The 25,668-nt window shown below is 38.3% G+C and overlaps 1 protein-coding gene across 1 annotated transcript in view; it reads right to left on the bottom strand.

Moving 5' to 3' along the window:
* LOC148357618 (neprilysin-like) overlaps positions 1–25,668 on the bottom strand; it is a 75,348-nt gene that overhangs the window by 18,480 nt on the left and 31,200 nt on the right. Inside the window, exons 5-8 of the mRNA XM_088346352.1 lie at positions 1,954–2,034; positions 1,511–1,606; positions 1,336–1,454; positions 1,179–1,247 (exon numbers count right to left, since the gene is read on the bottom strand). Coding sequence (XP_088202478.1) covers positions 1,179–1,247; positions 1,336–1,454; positions 1,511–1,606; positions 1,954–2,034 — 365 coding nt within the window. The remainder of the gene's footprint in view (positions 1–1,178; positions 1,248–1,335; positions 1,455–1,510; positions 1,607–1,953; positions 2,035–25,668) is intronic.

Here is a 25,668-nt window from a genome sequence, read left to right as displayed (position 1 = left end):
GCACGATCACTAAATCACTAAATAGTTATTTTCCCGCCTGAATGGTGCAAAACACGGATTTCCCTGTTAAAATGCTGTGCTCATTGAATAAATGAATGAATGACTAGAACTTTACTTGGAACATGTGAAAACAAAATAAAACGAAACAACAAGTCAAAAAACAAAAACAATGTTAGCATACCATATGCTTATTAAATCCTACCCCTTCCTTTATAATTGGGTCTTACAGCTGGATCTCCCGTGTTTTCACATACAGCAAACACCTCACAAATATACATATTTACATAGTTTTCATGGATGCACAGTCACTTCATCATCATCATCACCACCACCATCACTATTTTCACCGTCATCACCGTCATCATTTATCATTCACATTAACTTGCAGAATAAAAGGTTTTAGGCCCCTCTTAACAGCATTTTCCATCAACAACAAATTATTTCATGTACCCCAAAAAGGTATTCAAACTTTGCTGTGTTCGTGCATCTGTGGAGATACATCTGCAAGATGCCCCTTTGCTATTGGTCGACATCATATAAAATTCTTGTCTGTGTTGTTTGTGTCATGGCATTATGAAAATGTCGATATTCTATTGGCTGAACTTCCTCCCAAAATACCTTTCTCTCATTTCAGTCAGTTAAGAATCGAGTGTCCATCATCAAGACTTGCCGAGTCAGGTAAACACAACTGAGGTGTTTGTACAGCACTCATTCGTTATGGGTCGAATGCTTGTGGTGATGCTAAAGGAGAAGCAAAATATCACCATCGGAAGGAAGCTTGGGATTATAAACAATGAAAGAGAATGCCCACAAATGGCCCTTTTGCTGAGGTGCATGGCTGTAGCATATGGTCAATCTGAGCTACTAATAAAAGGAGGTGATTAAATGAACTAATCTTCTAAGGGCATGACAATCCTTGCAAATAGAAGTTTTACAATCTGTTTTAGTTTGAATCTGCTGTATTTTCCCAACTCTGAACCAACCCAGGACCTATAAGATGATTTAACTCTTTGGATGAAATGATATATCAACAGATGTAGTGCTGGTGACAAACTTGCATTGTACAATGTTCTTTGTCAAGTATGTCATAAAAATGTCTTGCCACGTGCTGAAGGCATAATTTAAATTCTATGCATTTTTCATTCCTGACTTCTTACCGTCATAAAACCTTTACCCACCTCTTCGTTAGATCCATTACAAGCATGGTCCCCTTTGGACCAAACGCCTAACACGTGCTGCTGCTCAAACTGCAGAAACCATTTTACCAATTATTAACCAAACAAATACGATCTCACGTTTAATGTGGAGTAGATCATAGAACACTTTTAAACATACATGGATGATGTGGGATTTGGAGTCCCGTTCATCAACATCAACGTACATGGAGACGAGCAGTGGATTTTGATATTTCACGTTCAGTTTGGCTACAACATCCTCCACGCGCCAGGTTTTACCTGCGGAATAGAATAGCTAAGAACAATAGAAATGGGAGGGAAAATGCGTGGTTTACCGTAATCTGCTTCCCAATTATCCACTGCCATTGGCCACTCAAAGACGTCAGGCAGTGTCTTGAGCAAGGGAGTACCTCCTTTTTGCTCAGTCAAACCTTTGGAAATAGAACGTAACTCAGGTTCATTTAAGGATAAGAGGGAAAATTGTCAAATTGTTTTCAAAATGGTTGTTGTAACTATGCCAAAGGGTTTGCCGGACAAAAATTGAAGTATATCAATTTCAGACATAATCCACCAGTGGTTGTGCTAGGATTATGATTTACACCTTAGAATTTGAACTTTCATTTTATAAACACTTGATTTTTTATTCTTTTGCGTTTGGAAGTTTAAATGGACAGTTAACTAGCCTTTGATTATTAATTAATTCTATTAAAGTTTTCATCAATGGCGTGTTGTGATGGGCCACAAATTCACACCTTGAATATGCTGTTTGATCACTCACTTTCATTGGTACAGGACTTGTAGAGGGTCTTGGCCTTGCTGAGAGCCTCCGCTTCACCCTCCACATTTTTTTCAAGAACACCTAAAACAAAAAATCAAACAACAGAAAAAAAAGATCACAGTTCGGAAATGTTTTAATGTGTTCTGTTTCTGCAGTCCCTGTATTTAGATCCTTTTTTCCCTAACTAGGCCCCTAGCCAAATTTGCAAATAGCATTTCTCTCGTGACTAGCTTTACTTTAGCTGCTAGCATTACTTTAGCTGTAAATACTTAAACACTAATGCTAGGATTGGAAACACAGCCACTAGCCCCTAATGCATTTTTACATTTTGTCTTATGATAAAAAATCCAACTTTTGGTAAAAAATGCATTATTTAAATTAAGTATATGGCTAGGGTAATCTTTTTAAATGTATTGCACCTTCAAGTGACTCTTTCATTTCATTTTTTTGTTGTATTTTTCAGTTTTTAATAAAAACATATTGTTTGTCCGTTTTTCATCTTTCCTCCTTTTTCTCTTCCTTCTATACTTCCTTCTCTCCTCATCTTGCCCACACCCTTCCTTTCTTAATTACTATTCCCTTCCTCTCCTCCTGCTTTCATCTTTCTTACTCTCTTATTCCCCCTCCCTTACTCTTATCTTCAATTCCTCACTTCCTCATTCCTTCATTTTGAACCCCTACCTTCCTTCCTACCTATTTTTTTATTTTATCCTTCCCTTCCTCCTTTCCCCCCTCTCTTCTTTCCTTCTTTCCTACTCCCTTTATTCTCCTCTTCCTTCCTCATCCCAGTGTCTGAAACTCATGACAATAAGTTAGCGGACACCAGGGCAGACAACTCTGAAAAGTTGCCTGCCCAGCCATAAAGTTGCCTGCCCCATTTTTAACAACTTGAAATGCAATAAGACGACTAATCACAAAAAAAAACCCTGTTGATGCAAACTATAAAGGATTGATAATCAGAATATATAACAGAACAACACTTTAAATTTAAGTTCATTATAAATCAAGTATAACATTCATTGCATGTATATGACATCGCTGTTTTCCATCTGCCATCTGTAGCTTCTTTCAAATTTTTCTTCTGGGGGCTGATGTTTTGGCTTGATTCCTAAGCACTTAGCAATTTTTCTTGTGTTCTCTGTGCATCTACTTTGGAAAATGATATGCAAATGCACGAACTTATAACGCTCGGGAAAGCCTGGAAGCACGAAGTTATTCGATGCAGTCTTCTGAGTAGCTGCTGAGTATGCAAATTGCCAAATGAACCGAAATTCTGAAATTTCAGGACTGAACGAAGTTTTGAAATTGGAATAAAGCAAACATTCGATTTGAAATAAATATTTAAATAAATAAAAATTGTTTTTTTTGTTTTTTTGTTTTTCAAAAGCTCTCGGCCACCCTGGCAGAGACGTTGTGTAATTTGTACGCCCGACGTAAAAGATGCACAGCCCGGGCGTCCGGGCAGACATTATTTCAGACATTGCTTATCCTATGCTATTCTTTCTCCTATTCTTCCTTCCTTCCTTTCTTCCATTCTTTCTTCCTTACCTTACATTGTTTCTTACTTTGCTCCTCCCTTACTTCTCTCCTTCCTTACCTTCTTTATTTTTTCCTTTTTCCTTCCCTTCCTTCTCCCCCCCTTGAAACCCAGTGTTGTTTCATAAAATTTCCAATTTTTATCTGTAGAACATGAAAGGGAAATTGAAAGAAATATATTAATTAGTCCCAGGATTTTTTTTATCAAGGATCATGAACAATTGACATCGTCATGTTGGTTAGAAAAACAGATAAAACGTTTTACTATCAGTATTGTTATTACCATCGCAGATGAGTTCTTCTGAGTAAAAATTTCAATTTCGCAAGAGCAACACATGAAAGACTCTGCGACATCACGAGAACAAACAGCATCGCCGCCTCTTAAAGTGCGTCGTTTTTCCTCTCACCAGCCATTTACCATCAACGCACCAAGAACACTAAATTGAATTCAATATCCAATCAAAAGGTTAATTATTTGCTTTTGCTTAATGTTTGCAAGCCTCAGGTGGACTTCCCTTACTCATTCCATTTTCATTTGCACTATTTATGTGCTCATTAAATGTTAATGAAGAGGGAGCCTTCGCAGGGCGCTCGCAGCTAAAGGGCATGGCATCGTCAGTGTGATCGGATTAGTGACTGCCTCGGCGCTACTTTTTAACTACCGCGATGCACGCAAACATCTTATCCTTATGGGTGTGCTTTTTTTCTGGCAATGGAATTTATGTTTGTTTAAAGCAGCCTATCTGCCTGAAGCAATGTATCTACAGTGCCCTTCCTGAAGTCTTTGTTTTTTTACATCTTTATCACTCACAAAGGTGTTAGATCATCAAACCAATTTTAATATCACACAGAGACAACCGAGGGAAATATACAGTTCTGAAATGTTGACTCCATTTGTTAAGGCCCCCAAAAAATCAAAACCTATTTGGCCCTATGTGAAAACGTATCAAAGTAACTGCGACTAACCACTGTTTTCAGAAAGCTGAGTATAATTCCACAGCCCAAACCCAAAAAAGATTGCCAAACCCTGTGTTGAATCAATAAATCATTTAAATTGAATTTTTTAGATAAAGTGTAGTCGGCTACAAAATGTCTCAGGAACACAATTGACATGCTACGATCCAAAGAAATTTGAGAAGAAAGAAGAAAAAAGAAAAAGTGATTGAAATCTATCAGTCCGGAAAAGGTAACAAAGCCACTTCCAATAATGTAGGGCCAACCACTGTCCGAGCAATTATCCACAAATAGAGAAAACTTGGAACAGTGGTAAACCTTAACAGGAGTGTTCAACCAACTAAAAATACTCCAAGAATGCAACGACAGCTCATCCAGGAGGTTACAAAAGATCCTCAGAAAAAATCCAACGAACTGAAGGTCTTGCTAACAACTTTTGGAGAAATGTTCTGTGGACTATAAAAAAATTGACTTTTTGGAAAGTGTGTAGTCCAATACTTCTGGCGTCAAAATGGCACAGATTTGACAAAAAGAATATGATGCCAGCAGTATAGCATGGTGGTGGCAGTGTGATGGTCTGGGACTGCTTTGCAGCGTCAGGACCAGGACAACTTGCTGTGGTTGTTGGAATAATGAGTCCTAGATTTACCAGATCATCCTGAAGGAGAATGTCCGGCCATCTGTTTGTGCACTCAAACTCAAGCGCTCTTGGGGCATGCAGCTGGACAACAATCACACCAGCAAGTCCACCTCTGAATGGCTCTAAAAAATATTCTGGAGTGGCCAAGTTAACGTACGGATTTAAATCCAAGTGAGATGCTGTGGTGTGACCTTAAACAGGAAGTCCATGTTAGAAAACCCTCCAACACAGCCGATTTGAAACAGTTTTTCAAAGAAGAGTGGTCTGAAATTCCTCCACAGCATTGTGAGATACTTATTAGCAATTATTGTAAACGTTAGAGTTCTGGTATTGCTGCCTAAGAAACCACAACTCGCTATCAGGTTCAGGGGGCAATCACTTTTTCACAGACATGTTTTGATTTTTTTGTGCCTTAATAAATGGAATCAACATGTCAAAACTGCATTTTGTATTTCCTTGGGATGTCTCTGTGTGATATTAAAATTGGTTTGATGATCTGAAACCCTTCTAAGTGATAAATATGCAAAAAACAAAGAAATCATGAAGGGTGAAAGTTATCTTTCACTGCACTGTATGCAATAACGATGCATAATCTTTGCAAGAGATTTTCAGCGCCCAATGTTTCCGGTGACGCACAATTTCAGTCACCATGGCGATTGCAGACGTGCGAGAAACATCCCTCTCGATTACGAAGGGATTTTATCGTCGTTTTTAGAAATTAAAAAAGTTCAAAGCTTTAACTGTCCGTACTTATTGTTGCTACTCCGACCACACTGCTTCACTGCCCCTATACTTACCATACAGCGCCACCTTTACATTTCAATCGCTGGATACAGGAGGCACGACTTGGAAGTGGGGGCTTCGTCAATATGTGGACAATGATATGAAAGCTTCTCCTGCCATCTAAAGGTGATTTATCATACTGAAATCATTCCTAGAGGCTTGCTATTTACTGATGAGCTGCGCCAGACTCATTATTATAGTTTTTCTGAAAAAATGATACATACCAACAAAAAACATAGTTTCATGTTTTAGCACTCAGGGAAAATGCTTCGGAAAACGTATTTATATGCTGTTTAGTAGAGAATGTAGTCAATTACTGTTTAAGGGCAACTCGAACTATGCAACCCACTTTTAGCAAGGCATTAAAAATTTAAAAATTAAAGAATTTAGAATGTGCATCAATTTACACCCATGTGCAATCCTGTACAGAGATCCCTCGGTTATTGCGATTAAGAACCACCCGCGAAAAGTGAAAATCTGAGAAGTGGAGCTGCCTCTTTAATTAAGCTCCCAAAGAAAAAAACTTACCTCGAGAAGACGTTATTAGCGACTGAGAGAATATGACTGTAACAAAATAACAAATATAGATCTCCAAATAAAAAATGATTACAGAATTATACAAAATGACAAATAAATTGTAGAGCCTCTCCTTTCAGAGTAAGAAAGCAATTTAGAGAGCGGCTGGCCAGCTGCACACTAGCATCGGGTATCTTTGGCTTGAGCCAGGTCTTCGCGAAGATTAAAATACAAGTCAGTAATGTTGCGGTTTCCCTCAAGTTGTAGCTCCAGGTCATCCGTTGGATCTGATGTTGTTGACAAGCCAGGTTCGGCAGGGTGGCGTAAGAGAATTGTTAGCCTAGCCGTAACACTAAGTTGGACCTGCAGCCTCGTTATTGCCTCAGTAGTTTTACAAACTAGATAATACTCCACGGAGAACCTGCTATTGATCACCATTTCTCTGCCCTCTTCTGACTTTCCTCATAGTCTGATTGTAATGATTCATTTACTTTGAATGTAACGAGCCACTAAAAGCTAGCAGTCGTCAGTTTGTTTTGGTTCGGTGACTTGTGCTGCCACTCACAGCACACACCAGCCGATCACAGTCGCGCATTCAGACCTTCACACCCACCCAAAAAAGCCGTACATGATTTGCTGTGTGCTCTCTTGGCCACAATGAATGATACAAATATCAATGACAAGAAAGACAATTCAATTCAAAATCCGCAAAGCCGCGAACCAGCGATAAGCGCAAAGTAGCGAGGTTTGTATATTATTTACCCCTTTTAGGGTGTTTAGTCAACAGCCCGCAATCACTTGGGAACATAAATGTGTCAAATATTGCAAATAAACCAAGCAAAATGTCTCCTCTAAGAGTCCTCAAACAAAACAATCGGCCTAAAATAATTGTAAGATGTCAGCCCAAGAACTCGTTAAAGTGCATCATTCCATCAGAGCATGAATAGTTGATGTCGCAGGCGATTAGCATCAAACCCCTGGCGTCCGTCACCCGTAAACTCACGATACCGCCATGTGTATTGACGCATTTGGCAAAATGGCTACCGAGCGTCAAGGTGACGGCGTGTCTGAAGCTCTACGCAAAGATTTGCTCCGACTCGCCCCGACTCGCCTCTTGTTGTTTTGTGGTCACGGGAAAGAGGGAAACATTGATTTTGGAGCTTTCGCCAGGTTATACAACGTCTTGTATTGTAGCCAGTACAGTATTGGCTGAAAGGCCGCTAGCTCCGGGGAAGCTTGTATATGACCTTGTAAAAAAATATGCCACTCTAAGCAATATTTTTTCAGCATCAACATGGTATTTTATTCCCCCTATTTGGCAGGTCTAGCAAAAAGATATCTGACCCGCTGTGTATAGCCACCCTTCATTTTGACATTAAAAACATAAACAGCGACATATATTTTGACAGCTCGCCCTAAAATAGGAAAATTGCGTTTTCTTCTCTCTTTCTTTATAGTCCAAAAAACTCACTGGCAAGATCTTTGTTCACCGTGCATACCACAATCTTCACTTTCGGTTTTGGCTTCCTTGTTCATATTTTTGGTGATATATTTTATTTCTTCACAGGCTGACAGGAGATATGAAAAATATGCAAAATGACGCAGATATCATCGCACGAAAATTCCCGTTTTCAATTTGCTGAAAAACTTGGTAACGCCTGGAATTCAATATTTTTTATCGCACAATAAAATCACCTGGAACCAAATTAATATATTAAGTATTTATACAAATAAATTTAAAGAATATTTAGTACCTTCTAGTGGTCTAAAAAAAAACTTTAATCCAGTTTAAAAAAAATAATTATAATTTGAATGGTTGGATCCCTTAACCAGGGGCACCATCTCTTGTGGTGTGTCTTGGGCAAGTGGGGGCCATCCCTCTCCAGGTCTAGGCAAAAATACATGAACTATCATACCAATGTGAATTTTAATAATTAAAAAATCATATCTCGCGAATATATATATTTTTTATTGAGGGAATCCTCACTTAGGTCGACGGCATGTTTGTCCGACATCCTTCCGTCACGCTCTGTCGTGTATCACTAGCCCTTGCTCATACCAGACAACACAGTGCCCTCTAGTGGTCAGATGTTACACAGTGTGGCTTTAAATGTAGGCTAAACTGTCATGATAATTGTACTGAAATGTAATGATGCTTATTGGCACATCTTCTCAATGCGTTATCACGTACTTTTGTAGTTTTCACCATTCATATATTTAATTAAAGCTTAAGTTACACATCCACTGCGGTCACATTCCTTCTTTGGTGATTTACCTTGGTGTCATATCAATGACACTACAGGTATTGTAAATAGAATATTGTTGAAAAACCTCCCAAATCAAAATTAGGACCTCAGAATAAAATGCCATTATAAAAAATTGAACAAAAAATAATAATAATAACAAATACATAAAATCATATCTATATAATTATTTATGACCAGTGTTGGGAATAACGACATTATGAATAACACCATTAAGTGTCATGTCGAATGTGCGCCCTCCTTCTCTTTCCCCAATAAATTGTGTTTACGTCTACGCGAATGGGTCCTTTCCTGTCTCCCGCTAAGTAACGTTTTTTTTTTTCAGTAACGGAATAATACCATTAATGACGGACAAAAGCAGTGCGTTACTTTGGCTGCTGAACACCAACGGCGGCGTGCCCCCACAAACCTGACCACGTTCAGCGTTGCGGGTTTCCGATCTCCTCCGAATTGTTTACGTCAATTCTTTTCGGATCAAGTCACTATTCAAAAAAAGCGCTAACCTTTTAGTTAGCTAGATATTCCGAAAATAGTCTTAACTAGAGCGCCGCAAGAAAAGGCGAATAAAGGTTGAGTCGCGGTGACTTATGTCATTCGCAAACAAAACGCCTCTATTAGCAGGTGTTATGCCGAGAATTGTATCCCCGCCGAGAATTGCATCCCCTGTCGCGGGAGCGCGCACACGTCACTCCTGTTACTACAACCACTTTTACCTCGTTTTATCTCACTTTTCGGGTATGTAAGGGCGAACATATATCCAAGACCACTTCGTCTTGCATTTGTTGGGAACGTAATCGAACGGTAATGCACACTGTATATAAACCACTTTTGAGCAGGTAACGTGTTTATTTTGCCTTTTCCGACTCAAATCGCTCGTATTTAAACTGTTATGCACGCTACCATAAATCTGATTATGCTGAAACGAAGTGTCAAATCAGGATAAGCGGTGTACCTAATGAGATGGGAACTGTCAAACCATCAACAGATAAACGGGAGACGAACGTGTTTGATTTCTTCTCATAGTCAAACGAAGACGTAACACGTCGATAATTGTATTTTGTGTTTGATTTGAATAAATAGATCATCGTGTGCCTAATATTGTCACAGCAACGGTGTCATTTATTTATTTTTTTCTAGTACAAATGATCCAACGTCAACCTAACAAATGTAAACAATGCTGGTGGGAGGGACCAGCCTGGCTGCAACAGCCTGGCAGCCGAGAAATGCACCCCCCAACTATCTCTGGCTATTAAGGTCACATGTCCATGAAATTTACCCTGATTACTCGTGGTGGGCCCATATCTTCACAGTGAAAAGCACAGCTTGCTGGATGCAAGTGAACCTGTTTTAAGGGGGGGTGCATTTTTGCCTGCCGAGAAATGCACCCCCCACCTATCTCTGGCTATGAAGGTCACAGGTCCATGAAATTTACACTGATTACTCGTGGTGGGCCCATATTTTCACAGTGAAAAGCACAGCTTGCTGGATGCAACTGAACCTGTTTTAAGAGGGGGTGCGTTTTTGGTCGCATAAAACCCCTCAAGCAAGAATTATAATGTTGATTAATCAGGGAGGAATCATGTATATCTTTAATAACCAAATGGTCGAATCATTTTTACTTAAATCATTTTATGACATTAAAAGAGACATTTAATACAAGAAAAAAACATGTCATCGTCTTCGTTAAAAGACTGCAAATAGGCAAGGAAGAAATAAGCAGTGTGAGAATAGTAATGTTTATTTGAAGGAATAAACTATGCAAACTCTTTTCTGAAGGAACCAAAACATAAATACTTTGTCTGGCAAAAAAGAAAGAGGAGGAATTTCAGCCATTAGTCTATTACAAATTAACAAATAATGTAGGCTATGTTTTGATACTGCAATCAATGTACAGTAATTAGTGATACATTAATAAAAGGCTGTCTGAATTTTTATAACAACATTTTGAATCTCAAAATTAAAATAATGACATACACAATGAGGACAACTTCAAAGTCATGAACAGTATTTAAATTAAATGTTGACCTGTGGGCCTGTTGTCATGAGATTTCGGATGTTCATGACATGTACCTAAATTGGGATTTTATAAGGATGCCCTCTGACCATCAAGATGCTCATGTCAAAAAATTTCATATCAAATTGGTTATGTAATAACATGGATCTTGCTATCTTCATGGGTTGTGTATTTACTTTTAATTCCTAAAATACTAATCAAACTCTTTAGTTTGCAGAGAAGGTATTAAAAAGAGAAGATATCCCCATCAAAACCACCAAAAATGAAGTCAACAAGTTATGACTAGATATAGCGATTTATCTACTTCAAGAATCAGGTGAGTGGCTTTTTTACAATATCCCAAAATGAAACTCTGTAGCTATTATTCCAGGTCACTGTGTATGCTGAATGGTTTAAATCAGTGTGCTAGCTTTCTTACTCTTGACCCACAACCCATAGCCTTGGTATTTTCTCCAATGCTATGTATTTTCTCGCTGCTGTCATTCACTTTTCGGAAAAATTTTCAACATGTTACCTAGTGTTTACTATGTTCGTGTACTGTAATGCTAAATGTAATTCACCCTGGTCATCCTGGAAGGGGGGATGACCACTTATGAGGCCCCTTCTCAAGGTTTCTCTTTTTCCTCACGCTGAGGTTTTGAGTTGTTCCTTGCCCGCATGTTGGTTTAAGATCAGGTAATTGTGTCATTGTAATCCTGTGCAGTCCTTTGAGACATTTTTTGTGATTAAGGGCTAGACACATAAATGTGACTTGACTTGACTGTTATTTGTTGTGTTATGTGTCAGCAAAGGTTTGGACCAGGGTGTGGACATTTCATTATTTTATAGTCATTCTTGACCCTCCATTGGAGTGCTTTGTTGACTACTTCCAGTTATTGTTATATCAGTCGTCACTTTATATTCCAAAAGGCAAAACTTTAGCATACAGCTCTACAGTCTTACATGAAAAATGCCTTGTTGCACATATATAACTGAACTTCTCAAAATGTAGCTGGAAACTGTCATTTAACATTCCAGGTCATCCAAGACAAGCTCGATAAAGTATATCAGAGGATAGGCTGATTGTATTATGGGTAACTGTATTTAATGACATAGCTTTAATAATATATACATGTCTCCCTAATCAATTGATAAAAGGGTTAACATTTGTTACTGTAGTTTATATTACACTACAGGCAGCTGAAAAGTTCCTACACGACACTTGACAATATAAAAATGTATGTTTTTTGAGCAAAAGTTAAACTCTGTGTGGATCTTTACTCTTTGAGTTGTAGAAATGACAAACGATGTCAAATTATACCAACATGTCTATGTGGTCATTAAATCAATCAATCAACCCAACAAACAAGGTCAAACATGACACGGGGTGCAAAAAAAGGACTTGCCTATACATGGTAACAAGTAAACCTATTTTTTTTTAAAGATTTGCTGTGACATCTGCGATCGATGGTTTCACCACGAGTGTGTCCAAAAGCCTCCAGTGGAAGAAGGACACCTATGCCCTGCATGTTCACCGGACATTTCAAGTGTTGATGTTTTGCAGACAGTGACATCTGTTTTACTCCGGATATAAGATCTGCAACCTCAGGGTTAAAATAGTTTCACACTTATTACATTACATGTACAAATTTTGCATTTTATATTGTAGATATTTTTTTAATTGTTCTTAAGCCTGCTAATTTGATGTTGATTTTTTTTTTTTTTGCCTATTTATCGGGATAGTCTTTTTTTTTCTCTTTGAGGTCATTATTACATGTTCTACCCTGGAGTCAAATCTCGTTGCATACCATGTTTCCCAACGTTTATTTCTATTGATGTCTTTGGATATCTACCTTAAAGCGAGATCTGATGCTTTTTTTTTTCATGTTCAAGTTTGTGTTTTGGTTTACATAGTTTATTCCTTCAAATAAACATTACTATTCTCACACTGCTTATTTCTTCCTTGCCTATTTGCAGTCTTTTAACGAAGACGATCACGTGTTTTTTTCTTGTATTAAATGTCCCTTTTAATGTCATAAAATAATTTAAGTAAAAATGATTCGACCATTTGGTTATTAAAGATATACATGATTCCTCCCTGATTAATCAACATTATAATTCTTGCTTGAGGGGTTTTATGCGACCAAAAACGCACCCCCTCTTAAAACAGGTTCAGTTGCATCCAGCAAGGTGTGCTTTTCACTGTGAAAATATGGGCCCACCACGAGTAATCAGGGTAAATTTCATGGACCTGTGACCTTCATAGCCAGAGATAGATGGGGGGTGCATTTCTTGGCATAACACCGTGCTCTTGGAAGTGAACAAAGGGAGCACACTACCCACCAATCAACAGCTCCGAGACGACTTTTTTGAGGGGGATTCTGTGTTTGCTTTAAATTTGTTGAGCATAAAAAAAGGTTTAAATTGTTTGGTATTTCATCTTTTTTTGTAGATTTATAAATAATTTTCATTTCAGTGTTTTTCAGTGTTAATTTGTTCATACAGTGGAACCTCGGTTTTCGAACGCCTCTCACTTGGAAAAACTCTGTGTCCGACCAAAAATATAGATAAATTCTTGCTTCGGTGTTCGGTCAAAAAATCGGAGTTCGAACGGTAATGAGTGAGTGTGTACGCTAGGGTGCGATGCTGAGCGGCGTAGGGGTGTTTTAGCCCCTTATTATGCCTCCGAAGAAAGTCTGTGCAAGCAGCAAAGTTGCTACAGGTGAAAAAAGAAAAGTAGTGCGTACAACTATTGCATTTAAGAAAGAAAGAATTGCCAAATATGAAGGAGGTGTGCGAGCGCCTTCTGGTGACCACCACAAAGGTAAGAAATCCTATTCATAAGATTACGATAACGCGAACGTACGATTAGCCTGGGTTAGCTTTAAGTTTACGTTAAACATTCAGGGTGTTTGAACGGAGCCCAACATTGAGGATGTTGGAACGGAGCCCCCTTTCCAATGAACCGCTCACCACTTGTTGTGGAGACCCAGGTGCTAAATGACTTGTAAACGACCTGATTTTTTTATTTTTACACGTAAATGTTAGCTTAATCTTTCGTACTGAAGATTACGAAAACGCGGACGTACGATTAGCCTGGGTTAGCTTAATGTTTACGTTAAACATTCAAGGTAAACATTCAGGGTGTTGGAACGGATTAAAATGATTTACATTATTTTTAATGGGAAAAAATTATTTCGGTGATCGAACAAATCGGTTTTCGAACAGGGTTCTTGAACGGATTATGGTCGTGAACCGAGGTTCCAATGTATAAACATGTAGACTTTATTCCTTTTTCCTCTTTTATCTCTCCTTTTTTCTTTTGTTTTTTGTATGTTTTTCAATTAATTAAACTCACTTTATATTTTTTACAACAGATTGTTATTTTATTGTATTGTTCAGCGTTTATATTTAGGTGTCGGATAAATATGTTGCTGTTGAGGTGCAATAAATATTACAATGTAATGTAACACAACTACTGCTCCGTTTTTTCTTTATTCATTGACAAGAATACTGCTCAGAAAATTCTTGAACATACAACAATTTCTTTATAAAGTAATGAAAATAGTGACTTTCCCTGATAACTTATACTATGAAATAATTCCGTTACTAACTCAGTTACTTTTTGAAAGATGTAGTGATTAACTATAATCAATTACTTTTAAAGAAACTGCATAACAATGTTTACAACATAATGCATTCAAGCCATGTCCATAGCAATAAACTTTCATTTCTTACAATAAGAATGTTAATGAATAAACAAACACAATACCATAATAAATAATATAAAAAACCTTATATAGTGATGATTTATGACGTGTATGCCATGTCAAAAGCAATAAACATGTTTTATTTTTTTTAATTAAGCTGTCAGTACAATTTTTAAAATGTACAAAGAATAAATTAGGAAAAAAATCCTATTTAGTGTCGATTTTTAACACGATAATATATGAACGCCATGTCAAAGGGAATACACTTTCATTCATCACAATGATAACAGTGAAGATGTGATTGAAGAGAATACGGGGGGAAAAAATGAACTTATTAAAAAAAAAAAAACATCGTTTTGAGATATGATACGACAATGATATTATAATGCATGTATGCCATGACAAAAGCAATACTGCATACAAAAATATAATTGTACATATAATAAAACATAAAGAGAAATGATTCATACAGGGCAGCGTGGCGGCGCAGTGGTTAGCGCGTGTATGGCACAGTTCTAAGGTCTTGGGAACCTCCTGTGTGGGTTCAAATCCAGCTACCGGAGTTTGTACGTTTTCCCCGTGCTTGCGTGGGTTTCCTCCGGGCACTCCCGTTTCCTCCCACATTCCAAAGACATGCATTTCAGGTGGATTGGCCGGTTCAAATTGTCCCTAGGTGTGAATGAGCGCGCAAGTTGTCTGTCCCTGTGTGCCCTGCGATTGGCTGGCAACCAGTTCAGGGTGTCCCTTGCCCACTGCCCGATGATTGCTGGTATGGGCTCCAGCACCCCCGCGACCCTACTGAGGATAAACGGTGCAGCTAATGAGATGAGAATGAGATGAGATTCTCATACAAACAAACAAAAAAATTCCGGAACTATTAAATCAATAAATAAAATGCAGTCTTAAGTAAACAAATTCCACATTATTAATTGAATTATTAAAATCAATTATTAGTAATTGGAGGGCGTTATTTCAATAACAATGTACAAATAAATAAAAATCGAGTTAGCCCTCAATCGGTAAAAATAATCAAGTCGTGTGTTTTGACTCTGTCCGGTATCCTGCTTGTGTATCCTGTCTTGTATCGATCCCATCTGTCTCGTCCTGTCTGACTCACTCCAGTCTCCAGTATCCGTTATCGATCCCGTCTCTCATCCTGTCTGATATCTGACTCAATTCTCCACTATCGATCCTGTCTGTTCGTTCTGTCTGGTATCGATCCATTCTGTCCGGTATCTGCTTGTGTATCTGGTATCGATCCTGTCTGTCCCGTCCTGTCCAGTATCAACCCCGTCTGTCCGGTATCCGCTCGTGTATCTGGTATCGATCTCGTCGGACTCTGGCGTCCTGTTTTTCCACGCCGGACTTCTGTCTTACTTCTATACTACTATATTCTGTCTTGTTTACGCGCATGACTGCCACATTCGCTTATGTGAAAACATTACGCATCTGGGTCCTCCTCCTGTTCTGGTTCTGACAATTACATCACATTTGCTTGTACAGGTATTCCCTCTTGCCATCTTACTAGCAAGTGAATCATGAACGCAACTGTGTATTGTGCTCTGGTCTAGATGCTGTGTTATGCTAAAAGAAAAAATGTTTTTTTTTTCCAGCATTATGTTTTAGATGAGTGTAATACGTGTTTTGGGAACATATATTTAATCTTTGAACATTTTTTTTTCACTGTCAATCACTCACATTTTCTTTTAACATTTCCTTTCAAAGCTTGGTCCCAGTGCAAGCAATTAAAAAGTTCATTTTCCGTCCTACACGCCTGCATAAAGGCTGCACAAAGCTAAGGATGGCGCATAGCGAAGATGAAAAAGGGTTTGTTTGGAGGAATGGAACCCACATGTGCCACTGCGCCGCTTTATGGCCACGCGCCGAGATGTCAAGAGTCCTGGTGCCTGCAGCCTCAATCATTTCTTTTAACATATGGGGGGGAAGAATGGCAAACATTTACAAGCGAAGCACTTTGCTCTGGTGCCGCCTATAGCTCTGAATTGGTCAGGTTCTACCGGCTAAGTGATAGAAGCTCGCTATTTGGCAAATATCAAAGTATTGTGATTTTTTAAGAGTGGTTGTTCTTTTCAAATAAAGTAAAACCTGGTTAATTATGTTCTAAGAATCGAGTGTTCCGGGCTGATACCAATATTCATTTAGAATAGAACAGAAATTGAAGTTTCTTTTAATAATGCTAAAAGAAACAAAGGATATTTGTTATGAATTCAAATACAACTTTAGTAGCTCTCTGAAACCTTTTTCAGTAACCCGGTTCGATTCCTGTTGTATCCAATGTTTTTTGATGTTGATCAGTGACATTTTTCGACTGATCGATATTTTATACACAGAAACGACATTATCTCTTACACTAGATTTAATTCAATGCGCCTTATAGTCCAGTGCACCTTAAATATGACAAATATATGACAGAAGACTATCTTGGGGGTGCGCCTTATAATCCAGTGCACCTTATGCTGCATAAAAAATCGTAAGTAACATAATTAGGCAAGCTGTTTTACATTCATGTATTAAACCACAACGTTAATGAGGCAAAAGGTTTGCATAAAATGAAGAGAAGAAGCGGAGAGACTGTTAAGCAGAATTCAGAACACATTGCACGATCAGAATCAGTTGAGTAGTGAGACCTTCAAAAGTGTTTCCCGTTATAACAAGGGATCACTGTATTGAAGATGAGAACATCATCATCAGCTGCACTGGTTATCCTCAGTAGTGTCGCGGGGATGCTGGAGCCCATCCCAGCAATCATCGGGCAGTGGGCAGGGGACACCCTGGACTGGTTGCCAGCCAATCGCAGGGCACACGGGGACAGACAACTCACTTGCTCAGTCACACCTAGGGACAATTTGGACCGCCAATTCACCTGAAATGCATGTAAGGCCGGGAGCTGGATTTGAACCCACTCAGGAGGTTCCCACGACCTCAGAACTATGCCGCATACGCGCTAACCACTGCGCCGACGTGCTGCCCAAGATAAGAACATGTTTTTTCAAATCAAATCAAATTCACCTAGATTTAGAAACAGCCCCAATCTATTTGTGTTTATTGGTTATTCATGAATAATTACATGGTAAGCTCAAACTACTTAGTTATTGATTTTGTAATAAAACCTGTTTATAATGTGCTTATGGGGTTGACATAATGATTATGTTATAAACCATTTATAAATCATTCATAAACAATGTAGGCGCCTAAATATGATGCATGTTGATTAGATGTTTTTTTTTTAAAAAGGCCATTTTCATGCTGTTCACTTTGCTGAAATGTTGAAGATTTTTAATTAGTAATTGATAAGGGTGTATGCATAGAGTATTTAAATGCATGTTTTCAGTGTCAGCTTATTTAATAGTGGAATATTTTTCCCTTATAGGCATAGATAGATGGATATGTGGAAAGAAAATACATTAATATTTGATTGATTTTATTGTTATTATACGGTTCAGATTTAGAATATTATTATGAAGTAAACAGGTAGGTTATATAATCTTTTATTTATAGGTTAGCTCGCTGTAGTGCCAATATCCTATTGGATAGGCGTATAGAAAGGGATGCGTGATACATGATTCTTTAAATTGACATTTAACTCGTTAATTTTTGGGAAGACAAGCACAGAAGTACCAGCCCATTTCTTTGACAAAGAAAGTGAAAGAAGGAATACTTGTTATCTGAGGTCAGGACTAATAAATTAAAAACAAAATAAACGCACAGGGTGAAAATGCCTCTTTGGCACTGAGGTAACAATTTTGTTCAAAAAATGAATAATTCTAAAAGGAGTTTTCAACATTAAATCTTGTCACATTATTTGGCAGGATTCAGTGTTCCTTCCAGTGATTTATAATGAATGATAGTTGGCCACAGTGTTAACTGCCTCCTCCTATGATGTCAAACGTCAACCAGATAACTTATTCTGCAACGACCATTCACAGGTCAAGTTGTAAAGCAATCATAGTACAGTAAACACCCATCATACGGGGGTCCCCCGCCTTATAACATTTTTACAATGTGTAATAAGAAGTTTTTCGGTCTATGTATACGGCATTTTCCCCACTATAGAATATCAACAAGTCATTTTTTGCCTGCACACAAACTTCAAATCAAACTTAGCAGTGCTGGAGACGTATGACGAGCTATGACTCTTAAGATACCAGTTTTCTATTGGTCAAGGTTATATAAAATGCTGGCTTGCTATTGGTTTTTGTCACGGGATCATAAAAAGACTAATATGCTAATGGTTGAAGTAGCTCCCACAATGCCTCTCTTCATTTGGTTTGGTATCTGGTGCGTTGAAAAGACTTGTCAGTAATACAATACTGTTTTTCATATATGGTATTGGTTCATTTTGGGGCTCAAGGCTTGCAGTGATGCTAGAGAGAAGCAAGAACATGATAACTATGCGTACGAAGCATGTGATAACTAAGATATATAAAGAAGGCACGTGAATGGATACCCTCCCTATGTTGCATGGCTGTAACCAATCAAAAATTGAAAATATTAATTAAAATAAGTAGGCAATACCAACGACGTAAATGTTCTAAGAGCATGACAATCTTGAAGTAGAAGTTTTTAAATCAGTTTCATTTTTAATGTACAGTTGCTGACTTCCCCCACCCTTCTTCATCCACAAGCTACTCCACCTAACCAGCTAAAGTCACATCTAACCAAAAGTAAATCAAATATAATTTTTCCTACACTTGTACATATGTTATTTTAGTGTTATTTAATCTTATAAATGTGTACTACTTCTAAGTAGTACTAATGTTTTATCTGGACTACTGGGAATTCAGAATGTATTAGCGTTGAATTACCACCATAGGTTTCTATCCCCCAATATATGGCAATTTCACTTTTTCAGGATGGATTTATGTCGTTTCTGGGGGTTCTACTGTCCTATTTGTTCATGTGCCCGATTTGAAAACCACATACTTGCCAACTTCAAAACAGGCAGATTTTGTCTGCTCAAGCTAACTCCGTGACAGAACTCTTGATTTTGCCTCGGGCTGCCGGTAGAAATACGATCTTTATCAAGCTCGGCCAGGATTTCAACATACTCCAGGTGCCGTTGTTGGTCTTCTCTATTTTCTTCCCCTGGACCCCCTCCTGGTTTTATATCTCCGCAGGCTGACAGCAAAAATGAAAAATACGCAAAAACGCCAATTTAAGACCGGCCACGTGCGTAAACGTGCGGGCGAATTTAGTCGAACGAGACGTGTGTTGAGCAATGTTTATTTTCACTCGTGGGATTTTTAAGCATGTTAAGGAAACCATGTGGATAAGAGCAACAATTTATCTTTGTTGGTTATGAAAACAAAACGCTTCATGAGTTTATATGCACTATTTGGACCTATTTACCACACTAAACTGACCGGCCTTTCTGAGCTGTTACATTTCACCTGGAGGCAAATTAGCGATTGGGTGCAGAAGCCGGAATTTCATTTGAGGGCTTTAGTCCTGACACTTAACAATTCATCAATATGCACTTTTGACACTAAAAGCTCTCTCTGAGGAAAGGACAGAAACATATAAACTGCATTAATAATTTTTATGATGAGCTGCATAGCTAAAGAGGTTCTTTTTGTTTTTTTAAATAGTTTTTGGTCCGTGACCACAGTTGTGATAACTCAAAACACTCGCATGGCGTATCATCTTTCCAAACTGGTTCCAGCTTTGCAAAAACCCAACAAGAGTGTGGGTTTTCATTCAATTTTAGAAATGTCAGTACTTGATAGCATTGTGTTTTGTCAAAAATGAGAGGCATAAGATAGAAAGTTGTTTAGTTTTTGGTACAATTCAAAAGACATTTTGCCCATTTCCGTTTATTTATTTAATAAAATGCAAAAAAAAAAATACAAATGAATAAACATGTTTTCACTTGACATTAACGGTCGCTGTCATATGAAACTCGTGCATCTCGCCTTGTTTGCACTTTTAAGTGGAAACATTCGATAAAAGCAAACATCACCAAATTTTGGGGCCTTTTGGGGGGGATATTACAAAATTACAGAAATAAAGATGCGGATATTTCACATGACAGTGACGATTAAACAATGTATATTGATTTGTAGCAACAAAAAAGCCATCAATGTTTCATTAATTTTCACGTTTTACCTTGGAAACATTCCCAAAAAATGCCAGAAATAAATTTTACAATACAGCTACGTGTATAATTGTATTGATTTTATTCCCCTCCAAACCAAGGTTTTTTTTCCTCCCCAATAATTTTCTAAAACATATTGAAAATATATGATTAGAGAACTATGATTATGAATCCATCCAGAATATGGTCTGATCGATTAACCAGCTTAACATTGAATACGCATTTAGCTCTTGTAAAATTCTGTAGTTAACTGGCTTAAAGGTCAAAAATTAGTATGTAAGTTGGGGAAAAAACACATTATTTTGACTTGATCATAAATGTACAGGTATTTTTATGGTTTGTTTAACACTGTGACTTTATAATCTATAAGACAAGTCTACCTTTCAGCAAAGAAAACTACACTAGGTTTCAGCAAAGAGGAAAAATACGCTAAATTTTGATGTAGTTTGAGATAGTTTTTGGTTTAGGTAAAGACATTTATGTTTTTTTTTGAGTAGGAGAAGAAGATAGGTTTTAATGTACAAGACGGCAATGCAACTTTTCACCAAAGAAAAATACGGAACATGACATAAACGTGAGTCTGTAAACTTTAAATTGTTTTTCATGTACAAATCATTACGGAGTATCCATCAATTGTCTTTCGCTTATCCGGGGTCGGGTCGAGGGGGCAGCAGCCTTAAAAGGGAACCCCAGACGTCCCTATCCCCAGCCACCTCCTCCAGCTCATCCGACGGGATCCCGAGGCGTTCCAAGGACAGCTCAGAGACATAATCTCTCTAGCATGTCCTGGGTTGCCCCCTGGGCCTCCTGCCGGTGGGACATGCCCGGAACACTTCCCAAGGGAGGCGTCCAGGTGGCATCCTTAACAGATGCCCGAGCCACCTCAACTGGGTCCTCTCAATGCGGAGGAGCAGTGGCTCTACACAGAGTCCCTCCCAGATGACTAAGCTTCTCACCTTATCTCTAAGGGAAAACCCAGACACCCTGCGAAGGAAACTCATTTCAGCCACTTGTATCATGTTCTTTCGGTCATAACCCTCAGGTGAGGGTAGGAACGTAGATCGACCGGTAGATCGAGAGATTTGCCTTTCGGCTGAGCTCCCTCTTCACCACGATGGACCGGTACAGGGTCTGAATGACGGCAGACGCTGCAGCGACCCATCTGTCGATCTCCCGTTTCATCGTGAACAAGTGCCTCACCGGAGTATATGTCCAAGAAATTAACATCCTATGTTAAAAAAACACTAATAAACTAGAAAATATTTACCTATAACTGGCAATGTTTTAAGCAATATTTCCACAACTATCCCTCAAGAGTAAAATCTTGTACATTCCATTCCTACAGCATATTTTTACTGTCCAGATATCATTAATGTGCATATTTTGTATTTTCCCCCATAAGTATTTTTAATCTGTTGATGGCATTAATGCTCCTATTCTCCTCACATTCAAATACTCCCAGTAAGAAGTTTAGTACGGATGTTTATGCTCAGATATAATCATGAGATGTTGTAAAATACCGCACACGTTTGTATTTTTGGGTTATCTGTCTCCCTGCAGGCTGTCCAGATTGCGCCGATAAAGCGAGAAAGAAGCGCTTTGCCTTTTCCTTCCGCCGTAAGCAGGGTTGATTTCACAAGAGATATCTGTAATTAGAAGGCCTTCAAATTCAGTTCTCTGCCTGCCATTTTGAGCCAAAACGAACAGTTTGATTAACCTCAAGTCAATGTTAGTTATTTTATAAGGCTGTAGCTAACATATTTTTTCTACTTTCTTTTCGAAATCTGAGTTTCTCACTGCTATTTTAAACGGTATACATTCCGCTCAATATTTTCTATGACCTTGTTTTCATCCGGTGAAAAATAGCCCCAAGCCTTTCGCTGAGAACGTTTTGTTTCACAGGTGTTTTCTTGGCACTGTGCATGCTGAAGTTTCTTCAAATATACCTTTTGAAAATGCAGCCAAGAATTTAGTTTTCATTGGACCATAATATAACCTCTCAAGTACAAGTGGAGAAATATGTGATGCCCCGCAAATGCTAACAAAAACATTAATCACAGAAGAACACTTAATTATGTATGCCTTGAGAAGTTGTATATGCCAGAACTCTAAACATGGAAAGCGTAATTGGGAGCGGACCACTTTTCAATCAAAATAAATTAAGAATTGAAAATAATGCATACCATCTCTAAAAAAGGATAGATGATAGATAGATAATGGACACGGTAACCTTGCTTTAGCTCGCATGCTTCTGTTGGTTTTCATCACGGCGGTTACAGTTTGTTAACGATGCTTATTGTCTTCGATGTCTGATTTAGGATTAAATCTACTCTACGCATTCTAGACATGATTTTGTCAAAAACAGCCTTGTAGAATTGGGTTTTCAACTTTTACAGTTTAACCTAAAAATACTTCTTTTGGGCGAAGCATTGGAGTCTTTTCAACACTTTTTTGCTATGTGGAATATGAGTAAACAACTCACCGATACCATGACAAGATGTGCATACCATTAGTGCGCATGATTCATGCAATGTTTCTTAAAAGTAAGACTCAAACATCCAAAAATAAGCACATTTTATTAAATAAAGATTTGGTTAAGAAAGAAACATTATAAATTTATCTTCAAAAATAAGTTTTACCAGTAGGATGAAAAACAAAGCTTAATTTTGCATTATTTTTTTAAATGACAGAAACAATACATTCAACATTGATGGATTTAGAAAACGACAACTTTTTAAATAACTATAAAACTCCATTGGTGGACGATTTGAATAATGAACAAACAAAAACAAATCTCTCAGATATCTGATAATAAAAGGCACTGGATTAAAATGCACACATTAAATTTCTGGTTATTTTTTAAGTGCACTTTATTATCGGGAGAATATGGTAATACTCTTCCAATCATATTTGTGAAGTAGAGACCGTGTTTGGAAAATGAGTGAAGAGAGAGAACAGATTTTCATGTCATTCACACTTTCAATTAGCAGCAAATTTTTCGTTTTTGGATGCGCCTTATAGTTTGGAAAATATCGTGAGTTATTTTTAAAAGACAGCGATGATATAATATCATTACTAGACCATTCTGTAGTATTTTATATTTAAAAAATATTAATATTTAAAGTGTTAAATACTAATACATTTAATATACATATAAGGTATAAGAAATATTGTAAAATAATGTGCACATTCCAAGCATAGCTTTTTTTCCCTATAATATTTTCATAAAGGTTTGACTCCCACCCCTCACTGGGTTACAAAACAACACGATAAAGCTGCAGGACCCCCGGACTATAATCTTTAAATGACAGACTGCAAAATGCTTCGGGTTTGTGGTGAAATTTTATCCGAGTCTCTGAGTAGAGCTAACTTTTCTACCTAAAAAGTACATGGAAATACAAAGTCAGACAACCGTGTAAATCCACCAACTGTGTCCAAGCGATGGGTTGCCAGTTTGAAAACCTAAAACAAGCTAAAAGTACAACTCATTTATGGCCGATCTGTAGCTTGTATCTGGATCAAAAGTCACAACCGTGAGCGATGTTACTAAAGTGAGCATTCCAGATCCCCAGGTGGCTGAAATGTTGTCACTAGTTATCAAAAGTGAGTTAGCCCTGCTCTGTCAACAAGGTGGCAAACTGAACCTAACGTTTTCATAATGATCACAACTGTTAGAGTATTTTCATTTGCATTTGCATTAACTCATTCAGTGCCATAATGTATTAATATGTTTCCAGGAGCATTGTCCCTGAGTGCCAAAATGTAAAAACATTTTGTTGTTTTTTGTTTAAAAAAACGCTTAAATGTTTGGTGCAACTCATTGGTAAGTATCAAGCCTTTTGGGAATTAAAAATCACCATCAGATGGCAGGAGTGACTTTATTAGATCCTGGGGGTCGGCGGAGGTCACTCCTGGGCTGCGCGACGGAGCAAGTTCGGCGGACGCGGCGTCGCACGGCGCGACGCGAGAAAAGGCGGCGAGCGTGATCGGGCTACCCCCGTAACTGGGGGGAGCCCGCTTGTCCGACAACCCCAGTAGCGCGGCGCGACGACAGGCGTAACTGTGTCGGTGTCGTGCGTATCACGCCCGAAATTACCCGCGCCACGGGTTAGGGGCTCGCTCGCGGGAGCGACCGAACGGCACCCGCGGTGCGCGCAAGTAAAAACCCTGTCGTGAATTTGTCTCCGATCGTCCCGGGCGGAGGTAAAATCGCCCAGCTGTACGACTCTTAGCGGTGGATCACTCGGCTTGTGCGTCGATGAAGAACGCAGCTAGCTGCGAGAACTAATGTGATTTGCAGCTGTTATTGGCTGGCAACCAGTTCAGGGTGTCCCCTGCCCACTGCCCGGAGATGGCTGGGATGGGCTCCAGCCCCCCGCAACGCTAATAAGGATAAGCAGTGCAGATAATGAGATGAGATGAGTTTTTTTTTTTCTTTTTTTTTTTTTTTGAAGGGTCGTCGCTACTTCGCAGAATTTCACTTTTTGCGGGTGGTTTTGTTCCCCATTAACCGCGATAACCGAGGTCTTACTGTACTTTATTGTTTTAAAAGAGAGAGATGACGTTTCGTGCACATCGACTTAATGTGATCGTCATGGTGACCGAAATCATGTGATCACGTCACCGGAAACATGTGGCACTTAAAAGTTCCTGCAAACTTCATGCAAGTTCAGTGTTCTTGTAGTAAATTATTTTGCAAGCAAAGTGCCCTTATGTTTATAGGAAGTACTGTTTAGAAGTTGACAGTATCACAATTGCAGAAAAAAAGCACTGAAGTAAAATTTCTACTTGAAATGCATCCTTTCATAAAATGTTCTCAGAAGTTTTCTTGGAAACAAGCGTTTTCAAGAAACTTAGCAATGTTCTACAGTTGTTTACTTAACAATGGTAAAAGCTAGAAACATATTGAGGGTTGAGGGTTAAATCTTTCTTTGGATATACCCTATGTCTATATAGTTACATAATTAAATTCTATGTAGGCCTACAAAAATTAGTCAAGATGGCAAAGTTTGGCTGGCATCGGCTCTTCCCAGTTTAGAGAAATGTCTGGCATTGAATGAGTTAATGACCAGTAGCAATCCATTGATCCAAATGGGGCATTTGATGACGGGGTGTCTAGAATTTCAAGACACACATACCGGTAATTAAATGTGTCAATTTGGGGTTCATGTCGTTTATAGCTATATCATTTAGATTACATTACC

Source organism: Urocampus carinirostris, chromosome 10 (genome assembly GCF_059441175.1).
Source record: "Urocampus carinirostris isolate Australia breed hairy pipefish chromosome 10, RoL_Ucar_1.0, whole genome shotgun sequence".
NCBI lineage: Eukaryota > Metazoa > Chordata > Actinopteri > Syngnathiformes > Syngnathidae > Urocampus > Urocampus carinirostris.
The sequence above is the reverse complement of the archived record's forward strand: the minus strand, read 5'-3'. Positions and strand labels throughout refer to the sequence as shown.